The sequence below is a fragment of the Aquila chrysaetos genome, chromosome W (genome assembly GCF_900496995.4).
Source record: "Aquila chrysaetos chrysaetos chromosome W, bAquChr1.4, whole genome shotgun sequence".
Lineage (NCBI taxonomy): Eukaryota > Metazoa > Chordata > Aves > Accipitriformes > Accipitridae > Aquila > Aquila chrysaetos.
Genome location: NC_054457.1, coordinates 4,988,035 through 5,000,834, shown reverse-complemented (window position 1 = coordinate 5,000,834; position 12,800 = coordinate 4,988,035). Strand labels below are relative to the sequence as shown.

General features: G+C 40.6%; 1 protein-coding gene across 3 annotated transcripts in view; it reads right to left on the bottom strand.

Annotated features, from left to right (window-relative positions):
* Positions 1 to 4,915: 4,915 nt before the first annotated feature.
* Positions 4,916 to 12,800, bottom strand: part of LOC121232775 (zinc finger and BTB domain-containing protein 5-like) — a 36,769-nt gene continuing 28,884 nt past the window's right edge. For 2 of the 3 annotated variants that reach the window (XM_041121211.1, XM_041121212.1), the window contains exon 2: positions 4,916 to 12,326. In XM_041121211.1, the coding sequence (XP_040977145.1) occupies positions 10,298 to 12,326 (2,029 nt within the window). In that variant the 3' untranslated portion in view covers positions 4,916 to 10,297. The remainder of the gene's footprint in view (positions 12,327 to 12,800) is intronic. The other variant, XM_041121213.1, reaches the window with a different exon arrangement.

The following is a 12,800-nucleotide window of genomic DNA, read 5'->3' as shown; positions in this document are numbered from 1 at the left end:
AATTAACTGCGCAATAAAAGACGGAGTTGGCACTCACACCATGTGTGTTATCTGTCTCTTCCCTGGTCCGGGCTGACCAGTGATCTAATCGCGGCACCTTGATATGTAGCAACGCTACAGTCTCCCCAATGGGTCCAGTCCAGCTGCAACCTCCCAAACAGAAATATCTCTTTGTATGCAAACCAAAGGGATGTAGTATGGATGAGGACTGAAAAGCAAAACGAGCCCTTCCCCCCCCACCAACCATCTGTTTCTTGCAGTGATTTAAGAAACTTTAAGATGCTGCAAATCGGATGTTACACCAGTAACAAACTTTTTCCCTAGCCACCTCACCATCTTTGCCTCTCACAGCTGCACTTCCTACTTTCCTGCTGCACCACTGCCAGAATACACTGTGCTCTCTTGTAAGAACCTTCTCATTAAGGAAAGAAAATTAAGCCTTCCTCATACATGCCAAGGAGTTTAGTTGTACTTCAGGTCTTGGTGAGTGAACAGCTCATGCCCTTCAAAATCCTGCTGAAGGAGACAGCAGAAGGAACACAAAGCCTTCTCTGCTGAGAGAAAGGATGTATAATTATTATTATTTTTTAAAATCACAGTGCACAGGGGAGGGAGGGAGAGTGGGCTTCAATATGCAGGAGGAAAGTTTTTTTACTCACAGCTCCAGAACTTATTTGCACTGTCTCTGCTCTTGGTAGTTTACACAATGTCTCCTCTCCACTAAATGACTGGTTGCTGGGGTTAGGTGCTACTCTTGACACTTCCTTGGGAATCAGTCTCTCAAATGTTTTTTCCAGCAAGAAGGTTGAAGCACTGCAGGATACCCTTCTGGACTGTGAAGAACTTTAAGCTCAGCTTCGCAAGCCTCCTTCTGAAGTAAACAAGTTCAGGCAAAATGCATGAGAAGGCCATAATGCTAGAACACAGAGAGCATTTGGGGACAAACAATGGCCATCCTTTCACAAGGCAGGCTGAACTATGCAAAAGTAACAGAGAATGAGCAGGCAGTATTCAGCTCAGATTCAGTGCATCTGAGCAGCGAAACAAAGTTTGGAAGAAGGCCCAGGACAGTAATGGTACCAATATACCATAATGTACCTAAGTTGTTCGATTTGCTGCTCATAGTTGCACAACATAGGAAGGTTTCTTGAAAAGATAAAAGAGCTTAACTGCATGTCTAAGTGCTGCAGTGTACTATTATCTCAAAATTTCATCTCACATAAATACTGAACAGAGTGCTGTGTAATAATCCAAAATATCTTGTAAGAGTGAGATGAAAGGGGTGGCAGCGAGCAGGGTGTGTACAGAGAAAAGGACCCTGCACTGTAAAGAACTTTAAAATGTGTGGGTGTGTGGGGGTTACATTCAACTAATATGTTCTTCTCTTGCCATCCCACAGAAATTATATTTCATACTGAAAAGAAGCCCTGAAGAAACCTCCATACTTTTATTTCTGTTGGTGTAAAAAGAACCATACTCTGATAGCAATAATAGCTATCGAAGGATGGTCATTAGTTTGTTATTGATACCTAGACTATCTAGTTAAAGGAAGATCTTTGCCTCATGCCTCACAGAACATGAGACATGTAAATCAATAACTACTGATACACTAGCATTGCTTATTATTACATGGCTATCAGAAACAGCCAGTATTTGGAAAGTTTCTAATGAGACCTCTGCTGACCAAGCATAGGTTTTCAGTAGCTGTGGTGGTATAAATAGAAAGGAAGCAAGCTCCCAAGCATACAAGCTGGTTGGAAACTGTCGTGGTTTAACCCCAGCTAGCAACTAAGCACCACGCAGCCACTCACTCACTCCCCCCCCACCCAGTGGGATGGGGGAGAAAATCGGGAAAAAGAAGCAAAACCCACGGGTTGAGATAAGAACGGTTTAATAGAACAGAAAAGAAGAAACTAATAATGATAATGATAACACTAATAAAATGACAACAGCAATAATGAAAGGATTGGAATGTACAAATGATGCGCAGTGCAATTGCTCACCACCCGCCAACCTGCACCCAGGTAGTCCCCCAGCGGCGAATCCCCGCCCCCACTTCCCAGTTCCTATGGGACGTCACATGGTATGGAATACCCTGTTGGCCAGTTTGGGTCAGCTGCCCTGGCTGTGTCCTGTGCCAACTTCTTGTGCCCCTCCAGCCTTCTTGCTGGCTGGGCATGAGAAGCTGAAAAATCCTTGACATTAGTCTAAACACTACTTAGCAACAACTGAAAACATCAGTGTTATCAACATTCTTCACATACTGAACTCAAAACATAGCACCTTACCAGCTACTAGGAAGACAGTTAACTCTATCCCAGCTGAAACTAGGACAGAAACTTTTAGATTGGCATAACAGAAATGAGAATGATTTGCTTTTGATACTGAAGGCCTTTGTCTTGTTAACTGGGTGAACTTAATTTGTCCGGTTGTATGAAGCATTTGTAAGACTGGCTGGTTTTGGCACTAAGGATTTTGATATTCATAAAATTACTGTAATGCTAAAGGATTTCTATTAAATATTTGTAAGGTCATTGTGACTCCCTAATGACATTAAAAGTGCAGAAACATAAATGTAAATAAATTGATGTCTAAGCACTTGTATTTAGATACCCCAAATTTATTATGAAATATATATGAACTTGTAAATAAGACTGCCTTGGTTGTCTTATTTAGCACTTATTAAGGGCTGTCAGGACCTGAGTGCACTAATAGGTCTTAATGGCCCTGATCAGCCCCACCTGGGACCTCCACCCACACCCTCTGCTCATGGGCCTAGGATCCCCATTTAAGCTCAGGCCTGGGCATTCAGTCTATTTAAGCTATACTGTAGCAGTACTGATCTCCAGCTCAGCTACAGCCATATTTCTGCTTAGTTGTAGACCCTGACCTGTAGATTGATTTCCTGGTTTAATCTTTGGCCTGTCTTATAAGTATGGACCTGCCTGGTAATCATTATGTTGTCTGACCCTGGTTACTTTCATTCTGACCTGTAGATTGATTTTTGGACTAGACTTTGGACCTGCCTCATCACCACAAACTTGCCTAAAGATCTGGACCCTTGGTTGAACCTGGCTATTGTCTTGGGGTCTGCCCTGCTTACCTTGCCTGGGTACTGCAGAGCTAGGCCCTAGCTAGTGAGATCCCTACCCTGTTGGGTGTGTTATTTACACTTGGCTCATGGCTCTCTAGCCCTTAGGGAGCAGCCAGTCCTGACAAGGGTATGTTTTTGGTGTTTCTTCAAGATGATACCTTCTACAGCTTTGATCAACCTGCACCCTCAGCAAAGGAGGGTTTGAGTACACTCTCACTAGCAAGACTTGTTTCCTAAGAATTTTTTTAATTATTAAAATACTAAAGAATATTAACCTTCTTTCTCACTCTTTGCTTAAAGGAGCCTACAACTTTTTATGAAGGTTGAGCATGACTGTTCTGAGCTGAACCTAGCACAAGTAATGTGCTTGGTCTGGTGTGATGGTCTTCCTCCCAATAGGATTTTGGGCTGAAAAAATGCTGGGTGTCCTCTAGATAAAATTATTAATCAGGAGCTTTAGTCATCACTAAATAGTGTAATAGCTTGCAAAAGCTCCCACTGCAGAACAGTTGTACTTCTACATCACTGCTTCAGAGTCTCCCTCTAGATGTAAGCAGACACTGGCTGCAAAAGTGTCTGTGATGCTGCTGTCCTCACAGGATCCTTCTCTGCATGTGTGTAGGGAGGAATTTAGACATATAACATATTCTGAGGGCAACAAATGACAATGGATTATGAATTTCACAGCTGCTGCATCTCAAGTTCTCAATTAAATGCATTGTTTAAAAACAGAAGGCAAATTTTTAAGCTGACAAACTTGGCCATCTACAGCAAAGTTGATTTCTTATGTTTTCTCTTCCACACACATACCTCGCTCTTTTTGGATTCCTACAGCACAGAGATCAAATTATATATTATGACACATCTCTCCTGCTATAGTCCTTTCAGACAATGCCATCAAAGACAGCTATTCAAGACCATGGCTAGTAGTATGTTTACATAAGAGTAACCGGTCTACCAAACAATTTATTAAAACACAAGTGTCTTCAGCACTCCAGCTGTGTAAAGATAAATGAGACTGACTGATATAGCATTAGCAAAAGTCAACATATAGTCCTTTCCATTTCTCTTACAGGAAAGAAGATAGGTGCAAGAACACTTACCAAAAAAGCTATGATGGGTCTCCCTCTCTCACTGGTGATATTACTATTATTTCAATAATGACCATAATAATTAGCTTATATAAAAAATATGCCCTAAAGGAACAGCACTGTTACTATAAAAGAGCCCTTTACAATTAGTTTTAGATAAAAAAAACAATATTCTTTTAGAGGCTAGCATAAATAGTAGGTGACCACTTTCAAGATGACTTTTAAAGTGGTCCACATTGCCTGTTAGCCAAATTAATTTATACAACCAATTAAGTCTGAGTGACATGCAGTGGTCATCTGCAGACATAATTGGCAGAGAACAGAAAATACGTTCTAACTTTATGCAAATTTTTCCAATATACAACTGCTGCAGTCTCTGCTGGTTCAAATTGGCTCACAAAATGTTGATGGGATAACACAACCCTGTAAGACTCAACTACTGTCCATTTGTATGTTGATCAAGTACTCTGTGTCCTTGTAGTTGGCAAAAAAAAAAAAAATCAGCATAAGGCAGGAGGCTTGGGAGCAGTACTGTGTACTTTGTTTAATTTGGATTAAAAAAAAAACCAAAACACAATTGTGTGTTCACAGTTGAACAAGATTAATTTCCACTGACAAGTGATTGCATAACACATGCAACCTGCTTACTGAACACACAACCAGAATTTGTTTAGTCAATAATCCACTGCAAGCTATCAACAAAAAAACCAGGACAATGTAAACAAGTAGATCAAATCAGACATAAGAGCACAAAACCATAGTATTTATTTTTTGATATATTTTGTGATACTAAACATACTGACATCTTCACATGAGATCTCACTGTAATGCTCAGAAAGTAAGTCTTCCAAACAAAAAAAATCCAACAGTGATAGCTTTGTGACAATTATCAGGCTTGGAGATGCAGTATTTATTTTGCAGTATGGGTTATTTACATGGTGATATCTTTCTGAAATAATGCTTCATAGAGTTGACACCTGCAATGGATTCAGGGACAACAAGAGCAGCTTCTATTGATACATTAATAGTAAAAGGCTGAGCAAGGAAAATGAGCATCTGTTGATGAATGGGGTAGGTAATTTAGTGATAGCAGACACAGACAAGGCTGAGGTACTCACTGCCGCCTTTGTCTTGGTCTTCATCAACAAGGTCTTCCAGGACTCTGTACATAGAGACAGGGTTCAAAGAGAAGAACTCTACCAGTAGTGGATGAGGGTCAAATCAGGAACTTCTTGAGAAATCACAACCCATACAAGTCCATGGGACCAGACTGGATGCATCCAAGGGTGCTGAGAGAGCTGGCTGATATCACTGGGAGGCTGCTCTCTATCATCTTGGAAAGGTTGTGGAGATTAGGGGAGGTCCTTGATGACTGAAAAAGGACAAATGTTGCATCCATCTTCAAAAAAGGCCAAAAAGATGATCCAGGGAATTACAGGCCAGTCAATCTAACCTTAGTCCCTGGGAAAATCATGAACTGACTCTTCTTAGAACATGTTTCTGGGCACATGAAGGAGAAAAAGGTGACTGTTCTGCACTGGGGGGGACGGGGTGCAGAGAAAAGTGAGCGAGCAAGACAGTGCAGGGTTCTTTCTGGATCTCAACAAGAAAGGCCCAACAACAAATGGCTTAGTAAAATAGCTATTTTAATAAGACAGAATAAGAAGAGGAATATAGATAGTGAGTAAATCTTACGTCCCTTCAGATACTGGGAACCCTGCATTTGTGCAGCATCAGACAGACCCCAGATAGATTTTCCCATGGCATGCTGTGCAGATTCTGTCTGTGGAGTGAGGTTCCTCCTTTTTGGTCATTTGAGCTATTATATAATTTCCTTACAAGAAAACAACTCTATTCACAAAGGATGTTCACATGAGAACTTCTTGCTGCACTGTTAGATAAAGGCAAGACCACACAGTTGGCATAATTGCTGGTACCAAGTGGGTGCTCTGTTACAATGAGCTGGCTGAGTTTATCCTGCAGCCAAGGAAGTTGTGCAGCACAGCACAGGCCTGGCCTCCTCAGGTTAACTGTTATGTGGATCACTAATTCCTTGATGTACAATGGTCTCCTGGTCAGGATCACTGCAGTGATTAAGAACAGTCAGCATGGATTTACCAAGAGTAAATCACACCTGATCAACCTGATTGTCTTCTATGATAAAATGGCTGGATTTGTGGATGAGGGGAGAGCACTGGATGTCATTTAGCTCAACTCCAGCAAGGCTTTCGATACTGTCTCCCACAATATTCTTGTATCCAAGTTGGAAAATTACACTCTGGATGGGTAGACAACTAGAGGAGTAAAAAAACTGGTTGGATGGTTGGGCTCAGAGGGTAGTGGTTAATGGGTCTTACTTTACCTGGAGGCTGGTTACAAGTCAGGTACTGCAAGGGTGTATCCTGGGAACTTTCCTGTTTAACATCTTCTTCAGTGACCTGGAGGAGGTGAGTGCACTCTCATCAAGTTTATAAATGACACCAAATTAGGGCATCAGTTGATATGCTAGGGCAGGGCTGCCATTCAGAGAGGCCAAGACAAGCTGGAGGAATGGGCCAAAAGGAAGAACCTTATAAAACTCAACAAGGACAAATGCCAAACTCTGGCCCCATGAAGGAAAAAAATCCCTTGCAACTATACAGGCTGGGGACAGACTGGCTGGGAAGCAGCTCTGTTGTAAAGGGCTGGGGACTGTGGTAGAAAGCAAGCTGAACATGAGCCAGCAGTATGCCAAGGCAGCTAACAGCATCCTGGGCTGTATTAACAGGAACATAGCCAACAGATCCAGGGAAGTGGTCATCTCCCTTTACTTGGCACTCATTAGACCACATCTAGAATATTGCATCCAGTTTTGGGCCCCCAATATAGGAAAGAGATCAACAAAATGGAGCAAATTCAGTGGAAGGCCACTGGGGCAGGTTGACCCTGGCCAGCAGCCAAACATCCTGCAAGCACTTGTTCAGCAATAGCCAAAACATTGGCATGTTATCAATACTGTTTCAGCCACAAATGCAAAGCACACCACCATATGGGCTGCTATGAAGAAAGTTAACTCCATCCCAGCCAGACCCAGTACAGCCACCAAGACGTGCAGGGAGCTAGAGCAAATGCCCCATAAGGAGAGGCTGAGAGAAATGGGCTTGTTCAGCTTGGAGACAAAAAGGCTTTGGGGGACCTAGTAGCAGCCTTCCAATACATACAAGGAGATCAACAAGAAGATGGAGCCAGGCTCTTCACAGTGGTGCATAGTGGGAGGATGAGAAACAACAGGCATAAAGTTGAAACAAGAGACGTTCAGACTGGATATGAGGAAAAACTTTTTCACTATGAGGACAGTCAAGCAGTGGAACGGGCCAAGAGAGGTTGTGGGAGTTCTGTTCTTGGAGGTTTTTCAAGCCCTGACTGCACAAAGCCTGAGCAACCTGGTCTGACCTCATAGCTGACCCTGTTTTGAGCAGGATATTGGACTAGAGACCTCCTGAGGTCCCTTCCAACCCAAATGTTCTGTGAATCTATGATAGTGAAAGACCAAGAAAGCAAGAGCAGTCAGACACAAGTTCTTGGGTTTTCAGTATGCCCCTCCAGGAACACTAGAATCAATGAATGATGAAAATTAAAAATTGCTACTTGCAAAAAAAAATTATTATTATTTTTTTTTAAAACTAAGTCCTCCCTTACAACCTCTGGCTAGTCAAAAAGTACAGTTAAACATGGTAGGGTTTCAGGTGCAATGTAGCATATGAAAGCAGACAGAAAATACAGATAAAATTAATTTTAAGGGAAACACTAGAAAGGCAAGGAAGATGGAAAAAATAGGCAGGATGTCACTAATAAGGCAACACACAAGCAAGATACTTAAGTAGAAAATACTGTATCTTATTGTTGAGGCTCAATGTCATTAGACCCTGATATCAATATGATTATCAAACAAAATGTGCTCTTTCCTACTGCCTTCTGTAAGTATGACAAATTTCTTTAATGCTTTAAAAATAAAGATCCAGAAATGTGACCACTAAATAAAACCTATAGTGATATTTTAACATACTAAAGGATTTAATCATGCCATTCACCATAGTTCCACATTCTTATTTACCTTGGATACTCAAGCTGCAAATAAAGTATTGACAGACATTAGGCAGTTTTTCCAAGATGGAGAAGTGTGGTTAGAGGAGATGAAGCTGTATTTCTTTATTAGCGAACTACTGTTTCATATAAAGACACATGTAGGGAGAGTTCCATATTTCCTTTGGTTCGACAATGCACATTTTGGTTTGGTGCTTCAATACTTTGGATTGTTGATCCAGTTAAAATTAGTTACAGCACTGTGAATTAGGATTTTCTTTTCAGTTTACCTAAATATAAATCCAAGATCATTCAGAAGGCTAACCTGTCTATCATATAGCAAAAGTTCCTCAAAATTGGTCAATAACATCACACAGGATATATTTGCTATATAGAACAAAGAGGGGAAGTTCGCAAGTACATTTTTATATTAAAATCAGCAACTGCTATGTGACTTAGATATAGAAAATGTTAAATATCTGTCTGTTCTAGGTAGAACTGACATGCTGAAGCACTGACCCAGCTCCCACATAGCAGAGTAACATTTATCAGTATAAGTACTCCAAAATTTATTTAGAAACCTAATATATTGAAAGGCAGTAGTTAGTTCATGGGCATCTGTAACAAAAACAAAACAAAAAAACCCCTGCAAACATTATTAGTTACAGTGGTTTCTAAGAAGAGGAAATTAAAACACAGTCTATATGATTCATATGAAGAATAAAGATCGATGAACTTCTGCTTTACAAAGTGTATAATGCTATATTTTTAATAAAATTAATGCTAGATTTTTACTTATTTGAAAAAGTACATTTATGATACTACTCTAAACTGAAGGATTGGTGTTGATAGCTACATTTTATACAGAGACATCCATAAATATGGCAAGTGAGGCTCATTCCTGACATTGATCTGAGGAACAATCTATAGTTAGGAAGGACAGTAAGTATATGGAGGAAGAAATTAAAGCCTGAAGATAAAATGAGGAAACGATAGTATGCTTACACAATAATGTGAATCAGATTGACTATCTACATCTGAAGTAAGAAACTACCTTACCCGGTAAAAAGAGCCACCACAAATCATCTCTCATTTTAAAAAAGCAAAGTAGATATAGACAAGCTCATTTCAGGCTTCCATGTCTATGAAATTTAAACATATGAAATACAAGTTGGTTAAAATATTGCTAAGAATAGCACAAACAAGAAACAGTATTTCACTTATTACTCAATACAAGTTTTTACAGAAAAAAATGGTGAAACAACCAGATCTTGCTGTATTCAAAGTATTTATATACACATCTAACAGTCCAGAAGTTACTTGTTGTGGACTTATTTTAAGTACCTTCATAACACACTGTCCCTTACTGCAAAACAGCCAAAACTGCATTCAGAACCCTAAAACTATTTTCATAATCAACATTTTAAAGCATTTTATGGCAGACAGGTGCATCCAAGGTTGGTTTTCTTTTAAGAATATGCAAACTGTATTAGTTACTATAAAGATCTCTTTGCATTACTGTTCATACACAACTTGCCAACTTATGTTATGGGTCATTTATTTAAATGTTTTCAGAATTTTACAAAATCCCTCTCCTCAAAAAAAAATTATCTGCCCTTCAGTTTTTCATTCTTGAAACATGCTACTCCAACATAATTAGGAGTTAACTACATTCTCAATAAACCCCCACCTGTCTGCCCTATGGTGGAACTACTCGGTTTTAGGGATTACATCCCTGTGAGCCCAAGACCTGCATGTATTTAACAATAACGCTTAACCTGTCTAAAGTGCCTCCTTCTGAAGATCTCAAAGCAGTTCACTAACAGTTTTTTAAGTCTCACAACACCCTTGTAAGGTAAATATGGCATTATCACCAATTTACAGAACCAAGACTTTTGTGAATGCAGCACAATCACATGCAAGCATTCAGTTATCTACAAGGGCAGCTTCTTAACCTTCAGCCTTGAACGAAAGAACATTAGTGTTCCTGAAATACTCCAGTCTTAAAAGTTTGTATTAGCATTCCCATGGGGCTAGGGAGTGGGGGAGATTAAAGCAAAGTGCTAGGTAGATTGCCACTCTGCCACCTCAGACAAGTTGTTTTAGAGTGTTTATATAGATGGCTGGACTGGCTGAACCGTTTGCCACACTTTAAACAAGCATAAGGCTTTTCTCCTGTATGCACACGAATGTGCTTCTTACAGTCTGTTAGGGTCAAAAAAGTCTTGCAGCAGATCTTACAGGCATATTTACGAGCACCTTCAACAACCAAGACATTATGTTCAGATAAGGCCTTCTTACATTTTGAAAGAACATCTGCAGATGCCCTTGTCAACTGTGGTGGACCAGGTTGTGAAGGATGTCCATTTTCAAAAGAAGTGGTCCCATTGATTAACAGCTGGGAACTGGAAGCATTATCTTGTAGCTGGGAGCTCCTGACAGAGGTCACAACAGGCATTTTGGGGGCTATGCGACGATAGCCAGGAAAGCTACTAGCTCCACCTCTTACAGATCCCATCACTGTCCTTGATGAAGAGTGCAGGCCCAAGCCTGACCTTGGAAAATCCATACCAAATTGTTCTGCAGCCCTGTACCCAGAAGTCTGTACACATGGAAGAGCCATTGCATCCTGCATTGGTCTAACAAAATGAGAGTCTGCAGACTCACTGAATGGATTCTCTACATGACAAACTGTAACAGAGGAATGACTACTAGCAGGCCCAGACTCTGGACTCAGTAGGTAAGAGGCATCACCATCCATTCTGCAGTCCCTTGTTGTATTCAGAATGTTATCATTGCTATTTTGACTTGCACCAAAGTTACCACCTCTGCTTTTATTCAGAAAATTTGAGATACTGAAAGTGGACTTGTGTTCCAGGTTATTTGACACTTCCATAATATGGATGTCTCCCACCCTATCAGTACTAGACTGTGGGTCAGAAAAGCTACGATCACTGCTTTCAGGACTCAGTTCTATCTTCTCTGCGCTCACCACTCCTCCTTCCACTTCAACAGACTCACTGCCTTCTGCTTGAGAAGTGACATCGCTCACTTCATCTTGAGGCTCTGGGGAACTCAAAGGCTCAGATTTAACCACCACCCCCGTGTGTTCTTTTTCATTTAGACTGGCCTCCGGATTTTTGCACGGGAAGTTGTTTTTTTCAGAAGTAGCTTCCTGATCAAAACTGGTTTCCACTTGTATAACCTGAGATGAGATGGATATTTGTGAAATGTTTCCTCCACTGTTGTCTGACTGGCTGGGCACTTGAGCATCTTCTTGAGCACCAAAAGACTGATCAAACATAATAGTATTATCCACTTGTTTATCAGTAACAGCATCAGCCTTAGAATTGTCCACATTCTTCAGTGAATCTGGTGAATAAAAGTCTTCTTGTGAATGAACTACTGACTGCCCACTCTCTGGAGTAACATCTGAAATGGACTCATCTACGGTAGGTCTGATTCGCTGTCTGGCCCGATCATCAGAAGACTGCTTACGCTTGTGGAGACGCCGGATAGGAAAGGTAGTACGTTGTTCTATGTTACTTCTGATCGATGAGCTCATGGTATTTAGTTGTTCCTCTGTGCTCTGAGTGGAATTTAACGCAGAGCTCACAATGCTCAGCCCAAGCTGCTGAAGCATGAAAGATCTTTGGATGCGTGCATTTTGCTCCTGAACTCTACCACTAGGTGGAGACATTGGTAGTGTCCTGGTAGTAAGGTAGTGTTTACACGCTTTAACAACAGAGTTCAAATGTAGGTGAGAAGCAGCCAGCAAGACATCCATTACATTGCTCTCCCCAAGCATTAGTGTAGAAGTGTACATCATATCAATCAGGGCAGCAAAAGCTTCTGCTGTCACCACTTCACTGTCCAGCTGAATCATGTTCATAGTTTGATCACCCTCTGCTACAGTAAAGAGAGCACGGAAGTGTGTGCTACATGCTGCCAGAACAGAGCGATGGGCTTTGAAATGTCTGTTTCCCACCACAATGACACAGTCACAAAGTTGGTCATGAAGCCTCTGGTAGTTTAGCTGCTGAAAGACTTGCTCGAAGTGTCCTGGAAAATCCATGATTCTATAAAATAAAGCAGAAGAATCAATAATGCTAAAAATGGATGAAGTTTGACTTAGATTACAGTGAGAACAGTTTAAAAAAAAAAAAAGTTGATGGCTAAGAGACAGATGACCAAAAACTTACCTTAATTTCCCTGAGGACTGTTAACTACTCAGACACTACCTCTGCCTTGGGAAGTCACTAACACTGAAATTACTGGAGGATTCGTTCCACATATTTGTTGTTATGGTTTTTAGTTTTACAATTCGCTTTGATATCTCCTGAAAGACTTTTAGGACACTTTTTTTTTCAAATGTCAGAATGATTTATTCTCAAGAATAAGAGGATCAGCATTTTTTCTCTTAATATTTTGATTATAAACTTGAAAGAACCATTAATAGAGGGTGTGCTTAGTAAATGTCCGAATTATTAACTTACATCACCATTTACTACTGGTGAGCAAGCAACCCTACTATATAGGAAGAAATAAAGTAT